General features: G+C 35.3%; 2 protein-coding genes and 1 long non-coding RNA gene across 3 annotated transcripts in view; 2 read left to right on the forward strand and 1 right to left on the reverse strand.

Annotated features, from left to right (window-relative positions):
• LOC135791800 (uncharacterized) overlaps positions 1-8,635 on the reverse strand; it is a 151,933-nt gene extending 143,298 nt beyond the window's left edge. The window contains exon 1 of the mRNA XM_065302343.1: positions 8,176-8,635. The gene's annotated coding sequence lies outside the window, so the exon portion shown is untranslated. The remainder of the gene's footprint in view (positions 1-8,175) is intronic.
• A 4,440-nt stretch (positions 8,636-13,075) lies between these two features.
• LOC135792583 (abasic site processing protein HMCES) lies at positions 13,076-14,834 on the forward strand. The gene is made up of 6 exons (XM_065303245.1): positions 13,076-13,211; positions 13,300-13,570; positions 13,622-13,801; positions 13,856-13,930; positions 13,983-14,254; positions 14,316-14,834. Exons 1-6 carry the CDS (start codon positions 13,192-13,194, stop codon positions 14,368-14,370), a joined length of 873 nt encoding a protein of 290 aa, XP_065159317.1. The 5' UTR covers positions 13,076-13,191; the 3' UTR covers positions 14,371-14,834.
• A 1,311-nt stretch (positions 14,835-16,145) lies between these two features.
• On the forward strand, positions 16,146-17,102 carry LOC135791765 (uncharacterized). The gene is made up of 2 exons (XR_010548115.1): positions 16,146-16,927; positions 16,980-17,102. It is a non-coding gene; the product is annotated as an uncharacterized lncRNA (long non-coding RNA).
• Positions 17,103-17,193: the final 91 nt, after the last annotated feature.

Consider the following 17,193-nt stretch of genomic DNA (forward strand, 5'->3'; position numbering starts at 1 on the left):
ATTAAAACCGCTGTCATTCACAAGGTTCGAAATTAAAACCCATCACTTGCGCATTATCTAAAATCATGTTCATTTTTATACGTAAAAACATGTTATGATGACAAAAGAAGTAAATTTATTTACTTTTCAACTTTATTTGATGGAATTTCATGTGTAAACCGAGAAAAATTGAATGTTTAATGACTTTGCGTGTGCTTTTAGCAATATTAGTCCCCGTCAACATTGTCCTGAGAGTTGTGCAAAGCGGCGGGTCGAACACAACACGCACTTGATATAAACTTTTCGGTTGAGAGACGAATGGCGAATGCGATTTTGCTAACGAGCCATCCGCGTGCGGCTTAATCAGAAAAGTTTTCTTATTAGCGAATGCGAATGCATGCCGAAAAATAAACAATAAATTACATTCGGGTAATTTTAAAAATATTAATCGTAGGCAACTTTGTTTACGTCACCGCGCGCATTTTAACATTGTTATCCGCTCCGGTTCGATTACAGGTCGCGTAATTATTGTTGCTCGCGCAGATAGCGTCCCAGTCGATCGCAATTACCTCCATCGGCTCCCAGCCGCCATTGCATTGAAATTAGACGCGGAATTGTATTCCTTTCCGGCGTTCTGCGGCTCGCAATCGAATAAAACCGCGCGAACACAAGTACAACAACAATCCCAATCGCTAGGAGTGAAATTGGAGTGTTGGGGCGCATACATTGTGCTGTTTTGCGTGCGGGAAAATTGCAGAATCGCTGAAACAATGGCATAAAGAACTAAAAACACATCCAGGCATCAATAAACTCTGCGTTTTATTATTTTCCAACCGAACTAATCAGAATATACGGATTAAAATACCAAAATAAGCAAAAATAATCAAAAAAGTTTATTTTTCGCGAAAAATAAGTTTTCGCCATTAAAACTAATCTAAAAGTTATTTTTTTGTTGGTGACAAATGATTGCGACGTCGCAAACAAATTTATTTCCATTCATTCGTTTCGCATTAATCCAACGCGGAGAGTTGCGGCCTCGATTACGACCGTGAAATATTGATTCAACAAAGTTACACTCATCCGCCATCCGCCATCCGAATTGGGTTTTCGTGTTTTTCATTTATATTTATGCGATCCGTGTTTTTATTAGCAAGACCCTTTAATTCACCCCTTTATGTCTTTGCGATTCGCATTTTATGATCTTCATTAAAGTTTAGTGAGGTTGCTTCATATTTATTGATTAATAAGTTGCCTAAGTTAAAATATTCTTTATGTTTCCGTTATAAGTCCGTCAGATGGCGCTGTAAGACGCAGGTAAGTCCGTCACAGAATAAAAACAAAACTTAAAGTCTATGACAATAAAAAAGTTGTAAGCATCCGTGTGCTCGTGATGAATGCACGACTGACTCGCAAGATAAAGCGGAATAATAAGCGAGTTTATTACGTTTTATAATAAAAGCTTGCGTTTCATAATAAAACGAAGGCGAAGAAAGCCGGCGCCGCCGCCGGAGAGAGCTTATTGTGCGCGCCGGTATTAAGTGAATCCACGGAAGAAGCAATCCACCAACACAATGCATAATGACGCACAAAAGACAAAAAAAACGCGCGGGCTTTTAATGGTTGACAATACGAATAAGAATAAAATGGTTTTTTTTTGCTTTAATTTAGTCAAGATATTAATATTTTACGAATAAAATATTATTAGTGGTGTTCATCAATCGTATGCTTTCATCTCGAAGCTGTGTGGTGAATGGAAACTGTAAACTTTCATTGGTAAACTTGTGCCGCGCGGCGTCGGTTACACTTTGCGCTCGGTTTCTCGCTGCGCACGGATGGCTTTTCGGCTTTCGTTGGGTCAAAGTTGGTTTGTTGGTTTCTCTGGACGCGGCGTGTTGAAAGCGCGCATATTCACCCGCCACGACGCTATTACCCGCCTCCGGTCACGCCTTATTATGAATTTAATTCATAATTGAAGATGCCCGCCCGGCTAACCCACGCCAACTAACTTACTAACGCCGCCAGACGCATATTGAGTATACCAAGTTGTTTGCTAGTTTTGTGTGTTATAGTGTAACAGTGTAACAGTCTATGCTAGTTAAAGATTTGCAAAGTTTAATTATAAACGTGCTTAGCTTCAAACACAACAAAAAAAACTTTTTTTCTGCAAAAAATTTTAAATTTTAGTTAAAATTTTACTTTGTGTGTATTTCGGTGTCATTTCGTTAATCCGGTTAAAATATACATAATAGGCGTTGAGACTGAACTCCCTAAACTAATTTTCTTAATCTCTTCCTCGTTTTGCGTGCCCGGCGCCTCCACCATTTCTTGTTTTCCAATTTCAAACATGCCTACGAAAACACCCGGTTGTTTACTTTACGCAATCAAAACAACATGAATAAATATATCTCCAAATCAATTTTTATGACTTTAATCTGCAATAAAAGCCTGCGTTTATTTTTTAGTTGTCTGGAGTTTTTAATTGTTTCGAAACGTTTGCATTTTACGATTTAATTCGCTTCTTTTGCCATCAATGCGTACGTGGCCTCACTTTTCAATTCTTCGGCATGCCATCGTTAAAATTATCCTCGCTGTCGTCCCGTCGAGGACAACAAATTAGTCGCCTTATCTCTACCTCTCTAATTTTTTATTCCGCTTTCGCTGACAGTGGCCGAAAGTCGTAAAATTCGTCATTGTTGTTTCATAATTAAGTGCACTCGTAAATTTTTATCACGAAGAGCGCTTTTTTCGAGCAAAATTGCAACCGAAGTGGAAACTCAACCGGATAAAACGACATTTTACGACCGTCATAATCTCCTTCACTTGCGATGATAACAAATTTTAATTATTTTTCAATTTGTGCTGGGTTATTGACTGGATCATTCCGCGTCTCCAGATGGCGGGGCACTGGTACCGATTGAAAATGGAACATAAAAGGCACGTGCTCGTGTAAAAAACGCTCGTTTGGCTGCAACACGCGGGAAGAAAAGCGACGTCGTCGCGGATGGTGATTGATGAACGCGTCGTCGTCAAGTGACAGCCGACAAATTCGATTTGTTTCCAATCGTGTCCTTTCATCGACGCGCCGCGCGACACGCCGATAATTCCATCACGCTAATTTGATAAAAAGTCCAGCCACTGTGCGCCAATTTTACTTTAGTGTTATAAGAATACTAAACAAACAAGAAAACATTTTATATGTGGCGACATCTAGTGTGCAAAAGTCAAAATATTTTCTTATATTCAGAAATAATGTCATTAAGTTTCATAATTGAAGACTTTTAGTACCACTCACTAAACAAAATTGTATTACCAGCAGTCTTTAATTTCGCCGCGAGTTGATGGCGAATATTTCCGAGTTTTGAGTGCGCGCACTCATGCATGTAAATTGAGCCGTTGCGACGTACCTGCGTAAATTTTCGTTTAACAAGTTCGCAAAGTCATAAAGTTTACGTTACTGCCAGCGATACTTTAGTTAATAGTCGGCCATAACACGTTTGTGCGGTTGGTTGTCGTTTTTCCTCTTCCGCATTATGCGCCGTTAAGAAATAAACAACAAAATCAGTTAGTATTACATTCACACATCAGAGGGCGCCACAATATACCTATGTTTAAATACATCTAAGATTATTTTTAAAACTTGTAAATTTACATATTAAAGACTTGAAACGCAGGCAAAGAATTTCTGTTTGCATTAACTAACGATGTAATCAACAACAACTAAAACAACATAACCTAACCTAGGGTTAAAAAGGGTAAATTCACAAAGACATATTTTGTATGCTAATTGGGTTGCCGATCTAATCATGAACATGTTCGAAATATATTATTGCATTACAAGACTTTCAACATGATAGAAAACAAATCAAAGCTTTATCGCGGTATTTGTGTTTGTGGGTCGGTGGTTCTGATTGTGTAAGCGAATTTATTTCGCGCGGCGGGTCCAAAAACTAAAATACAAGCGCTCGTGTAGTAATCCGCAGACCTAAACTTAAACGAAACGAAACTTAAAGGGAAAGCGAGAACCAGTGGCAAGATTTGCGCGTCCGGGTGTAATGTATGGATAATGTTAATGCCACACAGCCAGCCCCAGCCGAATTCGCGTGGGAGTGTGATTTCAGTGGTGTGCGCGTTTAAGTCCTAGGAGTCCTAGTTTTGCACAGCGTAAGCCAGCGGCGCACAAATATGTAAAAGCGATAAGCGATCGACGAGTCGCAGGCTAAACCACCCTTCTTGCATTCAACCCACTGCGGGTTTTCTCTTTCATTTCCTGTTATTATTTTAAATTATAACTGAGTTTTCTTTTTTAGGGGTAATGACATATAATACAATACTGAGCGCAATGTGTATAAATTTGATATGAAAATGTTAATAGTATATTAAGTATCAAGTGAATAAACCAAAGTTTTTGTCACGAGATTCATTAAAAGCGAGTGTAGTAAGCGTTTAATCAATCGAGTGTTTAACAACGTTTAGCCACGTGATGCTTACGCTATTTTTTATTTTCATTGAAATTCCACGTTTATTTTTTTTTTTTTATTTTTGTAATTTAATTTTGTGTTGTAGTGCGAAGGAATTCAGTATAAAAATATAAAAATGTAAATAAACACGATCTCTGGCAATCTGGTCGAAGAAGATAAAAACGCATTGCGTGATTTCACTCAAACACGACACAAACAAATATTTATTACAAATAAGTGCATTGTAGCGCCATCTATGGTCAATTTATCTATACTAATATTATAAATGCGAAAGTCCTGATGTTTGTTACACTTTCACGCAAAAACTACTTAACTGATCATCATGAAAATTTGTACACATATTCTTAGTGGTCCCCGAATGGTTATAGGCTACTTTTTATTTAATAAAAAAAATTATTTTTTAAATAAAATAAAGAAATTGTTTAGCCAATAATACCTCTGCATCTGGCTATTTGACTACTTTAACGCCATCTAGCATTCCAGCAATGAAGCTCAAACCTAAGTACTATAGTACCATCACACTGTATTACCGACAGCTACGTCAACATCAAATCCAATTGACTACACTATGGAGACTGTACACTATACTTCCATAGACTATACTTTCAGCCATTTTAAACTTCCCGCCATTCTACTTCATTGTTACTTCTTCTGTGACTACAGACGCGTACGGAAGCAACTTCATTGATTTCTAATATTTATTTAATGGATTCAATGCGAGCGAAGCCGCGGGATAAAGCTAGTTCAATATAAAAATGTAAAAATGTAAATAAACACGATCTCTTGCAATCTTGTCGAAGAAGATAAGAACGCATCGCGTGATCTCACACAAACACGATACAAACAAATATTTATTACAAATAAGTGCATTGTAGCGCCATCTATGGTCAATTTAACGTATTATATTTAAGTTTGATGTGCGCACAGCGTGACCTCGACTTATCACAATATATTTGTTGACATAAACATCAACAAACAACTTCATTCAAACAAATCAAAATTTTAATTTATTCTTCATGTTATATAATAATTTCCAACACCTTTATTTAATTTTTTTATTTTCCGCAGATCTTTAGTTATTTTTCTCTGTTTCCGCCTGCGTTTATTATTTAATCGCCGATTGCAATCGCAATCGCCATCAGCGCAGCCGCCTTCAAGTGAAACACAACACCGAGTAATACGTACTTACCTTAATCTAAACATTTTGATTAATTCAGTCGAGAGTTACGTAAACACACACGACGCGAATTGTAATTACATCCGAACAAACTACACACGACAATGTCGTGTTTTTTCATCGTTGTGCACCAGCGACAACAACAAAAACGCCATAAGAAAACACGCCGGCAAAATGAAATATTTATGGCGTTCTTCCGGGGGCGAACGGGTTAAGCAAGTGCGAACTGCCGAGTGAAAAAAACAACACAAAACAAAAGAAAAGAATGGATTTCGTGTGCGGTACACGAGCACATGCAAAATTGGCAATACTCACGCAAAACAAAAAAAAACGAGGTGTATTTATGTTCCATTGGAATTAAATTTACATTTTTTCGAGCGTTTTATCGATGTTTGCTTCCGATTGTCAACAAAATTGTTATCGAAACGTAATTAAAGTTGCGGTAACCTATGACGCAACACGTTATACGCATTATTAGCCGGGTAACTATACAATGCACACCTAGTTTTAATTAAAACCTAAAAATCTAACACATACAAAGTGTTTTCAACAAATTCAGCTTTTAAATATTTAATAAACATTATTAACTTGTGTAATACTGTTAGTAACAATATTATACCTCTTTTAATATTTAATTTTTTACTTTTTTATGATTTTTTTCATTTTTTTATAGCCGGTATTTTGCAAATATTCCTCGGCTAATGGAAGCCGGCAATTTTTTCATACTTTTAATAACCGTTTGCCCGATTTTAATAACCTCGCCGGCGAGAGTAGCGAACTAATGACCAGCGCATAGGGTACACGCTGTTTTTTACGGCCGCCGGCACCACCGGAGGCGGCAAACACCCGCGCTGTTAGTTGTTGTATTAGGTGGAGTCATCAAATTTACAAAAACGCGTAAAAAAACACTGCTCAATGTGAACAAAACCGGCGAGACGATTAAAAACGGCCACATTTTGTTTCGAGTATGCAACCCAACATACACGGACACAAAAGATCATTGGGAACATTTAATTTCTCTCATAACCTATAACATACGCCGTCAAGATGGCCGCTGTGGCAGCCATTACTAACCGTTAAACGCCAGTAGTCATTATCAAGTGATACTCGTAATAAAAACGAATGTGAACGACCATGTTGATGGCAATGCTGATAACAAAGAATAATCGTAACACAAAAATTGCAATAATCATAAAAGCATAACCCAGAACGACATAAAAATCATTCATCTTGCGTCTTGCGTAAACATAACCTGAGTTAAATAAATTTCCGGCCGGAAAACGCTGAAATTAACCAAACAAAAAACATGCAAATGTCTACAAGCGTACAAATAATATAAATAAACTTGTTGTTTTAGATTTAGTGGAAAAAATCGCTTTTTTGTTCGTTTTATATAAATAGCGGAAAGTTGAGCGATGCGATGCCCGTGTATATAGAAATAGAGTGCATGCATGCATGCGGAATATAAAACCATTAATATGCATTTTCATTAGGGGCCTGTCACGCTTTTTTTCGCCAGTGCGCCGAAACAACTGACACCCGACATGGCACACAATCGCATAAACAACAAATATGCTACGAGAAGGTTGGCGCACTATGCAAATTCACCAGATTTATTAATTATATACAATGCGTTCAAACAACACGCGTAGAAAATCAATGAGATGTTGTTCGGACAATAGGCAACACACAATGCATCAAATTAAAGCTGTCAATTGCCTGTTACAGCAGTTCCGGTATATTGAGACATAAATCATGAAGTGTAGTTCATTAAAAATATTTAATTGTTGATGTAATAATATAATATGCTTAATTAATTTATTTATTTTTTTTTATTTTGTTTTTTTTATGGACTTTTCATTGATTTCTTGGACAATGGACAATTTCCTTTGCAGCAAGGACAATAATTCCAACTTAATTACACATTACCAACGCTTAATTGCTAATTGAATGAGTTTTAATTATTTCATCAACACGGAACACTCATTAAGTGTTTTATTTTGTTTAAAATGTTCAATTTAATTAAAAAACTTAATCTTTAACAAAAAAACTTGTGTCATAACAAGTTAATAACTTCTTAATCAGTACTAATTTCGCCGTTGATTGGAAAACCTGCACGGAATAAATTAGCGCAGCGCGTTCGTGTATCTTAATATCTTTTTGATATTTTCGCCGTCGCGCATTAACTCGCTCCACAATTTACTTCATCTTCTTCGTATTGAGGCGGTCATGTCCCGAGACTCTCGGGACGCGCTTCCGTAAGCCTTTTAGTGCACCACCCGCCGCCCCCGCGACCGTCTCACGTTATTATATATCAGCAATAACCGTATAAAAAGATTAGGTCCAAAATTACTTCGCAAAACGTCGATGGACGGTCTGTGAATGAAATTTTCAAATCTCGATTACTGGCGGCGGCGGCGGCGGCAGCGGTAGATATTGGTCTGGATTGCCTGTGACGTGACTTGCAGACAAATTTTTATACAGAAAAAAATACGATTTTTTTTTCAATATTAATATAATTTGCTAAATTTGATTAATTACCTTTTAATTATGCCTCGTTGATTGAAGCGTGGTCGCGTGGAATAAAAGCAGGTTCAATGTCAACCGTCAATTGAATCCCGAGTAGGAAAAAACTCGCAGCAAGCAGTTTGACGCGCACACTGATTAATTAATTATATCCTTACGTTTAAACATTGACAAGTAACATGAATATGAATTAATTTTTATTTGATATTCACTGCATAAAATGTCTTAGTTTTTTTTTTTGATTTTTTAGATTTTTGTAGTTTTGAAATGAATTAACCAGAGTTCTGTTTCGAATTCAGCGTGTTGAAAAGTTTACTTTGTCACATTGCATTGCGTGAATGTCGCACAAGTAAAAATCCAGCATGTAGGTCACGTCCGCGCGACTGGCGGCGGCAGAACGCGGGAAATGTTTGCTTTTTGTGAGAATCGCGAGCGCGAGCTGGAGCCGATGGGTGCACGCGTCGCGACGCTGCGAACGAAGCCGCAGAACTGACGCGTCGGTGGCGGCAACAACGACGGCGTCGCGACGCGCACGCTTAGTACCACACCACGCCGATGTGGGGGCGCTGGAGATTCATACATTCATACACATATAAATAAATATATAGTTAATTTTTTTTTTAAGAAAAACAAGCAGAAAAAAATCAATTTTTAAACTTTGTGTTGCACAAAACGATAAAATAAAAATTTCAAGCGTAAAAATGCTCCGTGGAGCGGAAAACATTAACTCGCCGCTTCCTTCGAGCGGAGAATATTTATAGTTATTGAAACGTCAGCCTGAATTACACTATTAAACTTATTTTATATTTGTTGCACTCGCACATATCCATATTTTCACATATTAATAATGGCGTCGCGCCGACGGCGCTTGAATCCCTGCACGTGCGATCCGCTCAGCGTTGGCGAGCGCGCGATAAAAGTTATTTATTATTTGTAAGGACATTAGGATATTAGAAATGACACATTCATCCGTTTCCGTTTACCAGCTAATATCACACACCGCGTCGCAGACGCACAAGCAATATTTTATTGCAGCTTTTCTTTTTTTTTATAAATAGAAAATGTTTAAAGTTAAAATTTTTAAATTAAATATTATTATTTAAAAAAAATAATATAATGTTGCAGTAACAGTGTCGACGCGTATAATCAGCGGTTCTTGTAAACAGAAAAATCTTGCCTTTGTTGCCACTGGTGCTACAGCCGTCCCGAGCGAATTCTAGAGTTATTTTGACATTGATTGCTCGACCTTTTTTCTCTTTACCTCTGGAGGTACAAAAACGAAATTAGAAAATGCCGCATGGAATACAAATTGGAGCATGTACAGAAAAAAGTACAATTAACTTGGTTTTGTTGAAAACCATGCGTTGAATGTGTAAAAATTTCATTTTAAACACTTAAATGCTCCGCCTACTTTGTCTTTTTTAATTGGACGTGAGGAAACCTCTGCGCATGCGCAGTAAATACCATAGGCGGAGCAAAAATCCAAATAACACAATTTTTATCAATAAATTTGTTTGAAAAGTGTTTTAAACTCTTTAAAGCTCCGCCTACAATCAATTCTACTATTGGACGTGATGAAATCTCTGCGCATGCGCAGTAAAAGCTCTAGGCGGAGTTAAAATGTTAAAAAACACAAAAATATCTCAAAAAATAACATTTTTAAGAATAAATTTGTTTGTAAAGTGTTTTAAGTATTTTAAATCTCCGCCTACTTTACGTTTTCTGATTGGACATAAAAATATCACTGCGCATGCGCAGTAAATACCCTGGGCGGAGCAAAAATAATAAAAAACACAAAGATATGACCAAAAAATCAAATTTTTATCTATAAATTTGTTTGTAAAGTGTTTTATACACTTTACAGCTCTACCTACTTTCTGTTTTATGATTGGACATGATGAAATCTTGGCGCATGCGCAGTATCAACACTGGGCGGAGCAAAAATGCCAAAAAACTCAAAAATATCACAAAACAACAAAATTTCAATCAAAAAATGGTTTGTAAAGTGTTTTACACATAATAAACTTTTTGTTTTATGATTGTTTATGATGGAATCTCTGCGCATGCGCAGTAAATACTCTAGGCGGAGCAAAAATGCCAAAAAAATATAAAAATATTACAACAAATAAATTTTCATGAATAAATTTGTTTGTAAAGCGTTTTAAACACTTTAAAGCTCCGCCTACTCTACGTTTTCTCATTGGACATAATAAAATCACTGCGCATGCGCAGTAAAAACCCTAGGCGGAGCAAAAATACCAAAAAAACAAATATTTAACCAAAAAATCAAATTTTCATCAATAAATTTTTGAGTACCTAACGTGTTGGTGACACATGTAGAACAAACCTCCTCCACTCTGTAAATGATAGCCCCGCGTGATTGTGTTGCTGTGTCGTATGAGGTTGTCGGTTTACAAGCGCCTCACGCCTGGGTGTCCTTGTGCTGACTGCTGGGAATTATCCCCAGATCTGAGACAAGCCGTGACCACCACAGCCGCAGCCGCTCCCGACCAACAAGTGCACGAGCACGCTGATGCTGATGTCGCGCGCCCGCACACATGCGGCGCTGAATTTTGCTGCGCTAAGCTGGCGGCGTCTTCATATCATCTAACCTCGTTTCCAGCAGCGCGGCGCATAATAGTTTTCGGCGGTGACGCCAAGAGGCGGCGGTGCTGGCAGCGGCAAGTGGTGATGAGTGGCGGTGAGATACGCATGACAAATGAATACTCTCAGGAGATTTCTTTCTTTTTCAAGTAAAATTTGGATAAAAAAGGAAATAATTTAACAAATTAATTAAGAATTCTTATTGTTTCACTTAATTTTGCTTTTATTGCAGGAATACTTAAAATACGGGATTGTAAATTGTTTTTTTGGCAATTTGCTTCTTTCTCTTCTGTTTTCTTAACTTTTCCGAGTTGAAACACAAAGAAAAAGCACGAAGAAAGAAAAGTTACCTTTGTTACGCTTTGTCACGCGTTGTTTTCGTGTCGGCTCGCATCATCAATGCTATTTTAACTTTAATTATACAGTTTGTACAAATAATCACTTTAGTATCTTAATTAATTTAAAAAAAAAACATTAATTTAACTTCAAAACACCAAAATTTAAAGAAATAAATTTTAAAAAACGAAAATTTGTTTTTGTTGTTTTTATTATACTTGTTTAGGATAAAAATAACTTAAAAACTTTTGATTTCACACATTTGTTAACATTCCACTTCTTGTTTTGGCTTTGTCTCGCGCTCGCTGATAAATTATTCTTTTAATTTCGCGTTTCGTAACTCTTCCGCTCGACCCCAAGTCTGTTTGCTTGTTTTCTTGTACGCTTGCCTTCTACTCCTATTGCCGTTTCAATTTTTTACTCCACCCTTCACACCTAGACCATTCCTTCTACTCGTAGTGCGGCTGCGAACCGAAGAAATAAATATCAAATTGCGCTCGCCGAGCGCGAAACAAGACACTCGCAGCTCGAGCGAAAAACAAAAGCAAACACGCGCGCGTGCACTGTAAATAGAAAGAAAATATATAAAATGAAATCTAAGCGCAAAATGGGAAATTGAAAAATGCACAGATTTAAAATTACAGATTACATCCGAGGCGCGCGCGTCGCGTGAAGAGAGCGCGTCGTGAAAAATAGGTAAAGCCGGTGCGCAATGGAGAAAAATGAGAGCGTGGCGCAAAAGTTGAAAAATATTTTTAATTAAATTGCGCCACCAGATTTATCGCGCTCTATTTGTTTACGTTGATTTTATTTCAGTCGGTTTGATTGCCGTCGAAATTATTTTATTTCAAACTAATTAAATATTGATTTATTCATCTTGTAACTATGGAAAACTAAATGAAATATTACATTTGCTCTCAATTGAGTTGGTTTTATTGCTTAACAAGACGCATAATTCATTTCTTATGTCTCCGTAGCAGTACTCTTCGCTTTGCTTGCGAGCCACCCGAGACATTTTCATAAAAATTACTGTTCAACTGGGATTTTCAGTTATTTCATTCTCAACTTTTATTAAACATCGGATTTGCCTTTGCATATTAATTGCGAATATTTTCTTGCACGGATTAATTTTTGCAATGACTTCTATTCTACTGAGTACGCAAAATATGAAGAAAAAAATTAAATTTATCCAAAAATTATTTTTTCAACAAAATCATTAAAATATTATTAAATAACAATAAAAATATGTAATATTTAACATGTCACAAATGTTTTAAACATGTGTTAGATACTTTTCTGTTAATTAACGATACGAGTGCGCGTGCTTCTTCAGTCTGAAGAAAATGTTAATTAAACCCAACGGTTTTTCATGTTTTTCATATCGTAGCCGAGAAGAAAAACTGCAAGTGCATGCGAGGGCAGCATGGATAAAACTCGAAGCAAAACGATATGCAAGAAAATTATGTGCCACTTTATGCGCAAACACAATACATGTCGAGTCCGCGAGTCGCATTTCACGAGGAAACTCGTTACACCGAATGTAACCGTCGCGGCGCCTCAGCATTGTTAATTAAAACGACAAACTTTGCGCGATATAAGTTTTAATGAAACAACAAAACGGCATGCGGGAAACGAATGAAAATAATTGAAAGCAACAACAAAAAACTACTTTGCCGCTGGATTAATAATAACTAAATAACTAAATAACTAACTGTTTTTGCAGAATTGAGTTTATCTCCAGTTTATTATGTTTGTTGCGGATATTTTAACAAAAAACAAATAAAAAACGCTTGATTTGTGGGGTAATTATATTTTATTATTCAGGATAAGCTTTATTTTTAAGTTTTAACTATACTACTATTGTGTTTACAATGAATGTTGTTTATTATTCAAGAAGTAAACAATTTATCGACAATTGTACTCAATTCAGTATCGCTGCTGCCATCTGTGCATCACTACGTATACTAAACTACTATCACTGTGTTGCGCACTATAACCTTCAACGAAATTCAAGTTAGCGCGCAGTCAGTTCAAAACAAGTTCACTAATAAAATAACACAGCAAAAAACAGAATTTAACATTATAACAACAATGTGTGGCCGTTTAGCTTGGTACGTTTTACATTATTTCATATTATTACATTTATTTCAGCTTCCATATATAATCAGATAAATTTATAACATGTTTTCAATATTTTAGTACACTATGTCCTGATGATATTGTCAACTCAGTTCATCAACAAACAGAAAAAACTAAAAACAATGAAACTGATGCACAAAATGGTAAACCAGATTGGATAGAGAGGCAATATGTTTATACACCTACTTATAATGGTGCTCCAACAACTGTTTTACCAGTAATGGTTCATAAAAGAAGTTTAGGACTCAAAATTAATGAAAATTCATTAAAAACTGATGAAGAAAGTGATTATTGTATCATTCCAATGAGGTGGGGAATGGTTATACCCAATGTAAGTAAATTATATTATTTTATTAGTGTAATTATCTGTGGTTTTCTTTAGAAACCTGAAAATTCCACATTTCACACTCACAATGCTCGAATCGAGAATGTTTTGAATTCTGGCCTCTACAAACCATGTCTATTCAGTGGTAAAAGATGTGTTATTCTTGCTGATGGTTATTATGAATGGAAAACTACTCAGGGAAAAGATCACAAACAACCATTTTATCGTCATTTCAAAGTAATATTTATTTTAACTTATTTCATTTATTTTTAATATTAATTTTATTAATAGTCAAATACTGAAAATGAGAATGGAAAAAATCTAGTTAAATTTGCTGGTTTGTTCAATACTATTCAGGATGAATCTGTAAGTTTCTATTTAAGATTTTACACAAATATTTAATTTTTGAATGATTTAGGGTGTTAAACACACTTGTAGTATGTTAACAAAAGACTCTTCAGCTTCTTTAAAGTGGTTACATCATCGAATGCCACTATTTCTCAACACGCCAGAAGACATTGATAACTGGTTGAACAGCAAAGATATTAAATATGAAGAAGCACTAAAACGTTTACCAGATTATGAAGAAGTTGCACCTGAATTCAAGTTGGATTATTATCAAGTAGATAAAAGTTATGTGAATAATTCTTCTTGTAATAGTGAGAAATGTATGGAACGCATATCTTTGAAGTAAGTTTATAACGCAAAACATGTTAATTTGTTTAACTAAATTTATTTTGTTTATTTACAGAAGAAAGAGTAATACTTTGGATGGTTGGCTTACCAAGAAGAAAAAGATTGATTAACACATTCCTCATTAATTCATCACTTATTTACTAACTATTGTATATTTTTTGTTATTTAATTTCTTATTTTTTGTTTAATCTTGAAGGTAAATTTTGTAAACGTGAAGTTGTGGTTGCCTATAGTATGATACCAAAACTTGAATTATTGGCTTCATGAAACATTAATGATTTCTACAGCAAAGCCTGGAAAGTGACTAACTAAAATTGCATCGCCAGTATTATTAATTTAAACCATGATTGCAAGTGCAGCCGTATAAATTACGAAAAGGGTGGAGAGGTCAAGAAGTTTGAATTGCTGATGAAACACGATACGCTGTCGACGCCATTAAACATGCATCACAAATTGGATCAATCGTCAATGCTCAACAGACAATACACCTTTATTCAGTTACATGCATCAGTTTATTCGTTCTACGCAAGAAACTCGTCTTTTTATGTTTCTATATATAAAAGAAAGAAAATGATTAGACGTTTTATTTTTGTCGTGAAAATCTCGACATTCTCTGTATACAGGACACAGGAAATGAAATTGTTCTATTGTTTATCAAGGAACATGTTTATACAAGTCGTTTTATGTGTCCTGTGTCGCAATTGACGCGTAAATCGCCGTTCCAACCACATAGTTACGATGTTTTATGTTCTCTTGTCTATCAGTTCTCTTTTGTATTGTCCACATGCAATACGTCCCTTGTCGTTTCATTACGTGCACGACAAATTGACGACCAATAATGAAATTACCGCCGACGATTACAAACGTTTAGGTTTCGTGAGTTATTATATTTTGTTCCTATATGACAGGACAAACATAATTGTCGCTGAATCCTAAACCAAAAAAACGAACTGGTAACAAAAACGTTGCTCAAATAATAATTGGAGTCGTAACCAGACGAAAAAAAAATTATATGAAATTATTAGTTCATAGTTATATTAAAAGTTACTTATTTTAAGTCGAGATGACGCTACGATGCACTTATTTGCATTAAATGTCTTATATTTGTATCAGTGAGTGCACATTCGTGTCCGTGTGAGATCACGCGACGAGTTCTTATCTTTTTCACCAAGATATGCGGTAGATTGTGTTTATTTACACTTTTCTACGCAGAATTTTGTCAAGCAACAACACAAAATTACATTTATAATTTTTGTATATAAAATCTATAAGTTTATTCTTTACTTATCCGATGAATAAATAATTTTTGATGCAATATTTCAACAATATATACAAAATAGTAATCAAATGGTCGTAAAACAAAAATTTTATTTAAAAAAATTATGGTAACAACAACAAACAAAGAAATTAGTACTTTAAGCATTTATTTTTAATTAACAATAGAATCTAGGTAAGTCCTGATGTCATTTACGATGTCGCGAAAGTGTATTTCTGTGTACAGCAGTGTGTATTCACGATAAGCGCACATCTTACTTAAATATAATTCTGTAATAAGAACACAGATGCCGCTAGAATGTCAATATTGGTATTAAATTAGTCTGGAGAATTCTTGAAACAAGTTTGAACAAGTTCGACTGCACATCGTGGCCGTGTAAGATCACGCGATGCGCGCTTATCTTTATATTATCGCGATAAAGCGTGTTTGTTTACATCTTCATGCATCGAGTTTCTTCGCATGAAACAAAATCACAATATTTTTATTTTATTCGGATGCATTTATATCTGTTAAATAATGTTTAGGTAATGCATAAATAGTAAAAATACAATTCTAAAATTTTATTAACAATATTATCTTTCAATATCTACAAAAATATTGATGCAACATTATTTTAATTGCTTTACATAATTATTTATATTTCATTTATCATTTAGAATTTGTTTGTTTCACTAAGGAGTTGCTTGTTGATACATAGGTACTAGAGAGTATACACTGCGCGTAACTTACTTAAACGTAACTCTATATATCGACTGTAGATGGCGCTATAATGCACATATTTGCATTAAACAATCCAATAAGATGAGTTGCGCGACGTTTGTTTGTATCAGTGAGTGCACATTCATGTTCATGTCAGGTCACGCACTCCGCGCAATATTAACACTTGATTATATTTATATTTTTACAAATTCATAACGTAATCCTAGTGAACTTATTTTTGTTTCAAACCCAAATTTTCAAACTTTTTACGATTCACTACCAAAGCATGCATATCTATAAATCAAAGAAAAGATAATATTAAAGCTAAAAAAATGCCATTGTAAATATTTAGCCATCAAGCCATTTACCAGTTGTGTGCAGCCGTTCCCTTTTATTTCATTTTCATTCTTATATCTGGTTTAAATACATCGATATCTCCTTTCTACAGTTATTCCTGTCTGATGTTTAATATCCAGGAAGCCACCGCGTCTATTTAAACGCGTAGCGAATGAAAACATAAAATCATAAGCATATTGATGGGTAAAATGGTGGAAAATATAGAAAACAGGAAAAAAAACGCTGTTTGCTCTTTAATAATGTAAACAGTCACCGCTTACGCTTTGTAATAACACTGCATATTCAATGAGCTGAATCGATTTGCTTCCAACGCGTTGATTTTTATTTCGTACGAGGTTTGTTCAAACAGAAAATGATTGGTACAACCATGAATAATGTTTTTTTCAGGGCTGTGTCACAAATATATTGTAACACTTTGTGAGAAAAGTGGGTGTTAAGATGAGACAGTTATGTAAATATTGAGAATGAGCAAACAATTAAATGTTTTGTTCATAAAACACTGCAGCAGAAGTTGAGTCTTGTTATTTTGAGATCCGAAGAGTAGTTCAACTCAATTATCTTAATTTTATAAGTAAGTAATCGGTGTAAGTCAACTCTGCAG

The sequence above is a fragment of the Atheta coriaria genome, unplaced genomic scaffold, assembly GCF_025399875.1.
Source record: "Atheta coriaria isolate IRGN ID8LTWV9N9 unplaced genomic scaffold, Caltech_Dcor_3.1 hic_scaffold_5_pilon, whole genome shotgun sequence".
In the NCBI taxonomy this organism is placed as follows: Eukaryota; Metazoa; Arthropoda; class Insecta; order Coleoptera; family Staphylinidae; genus Dalotia; species Dalotia coriaria.

Excerpts from the sequence above, each read along its gene's own strand:
- LOC135792583 (XM_065303245.1), top strand. The coding sequence starts at position 13,192 with ATGTGTGGCCGTTTAGCTTG. Across the intron at positions 13,802-13,855 it reads CATTTTATCGTCATTTCAAA|TCAAATACTGAAAATGAGAA; the intron begins GTAATATTTATT and ends TTTTATTAATAG. Across the intron at positions 13,931-13,982 it reads ATACTATTCAGGATGAATCT|GGTGTTAAACACACTTGTAG; the intron begins GTAAGTTTCTAT and ends TGAATGATTTAG.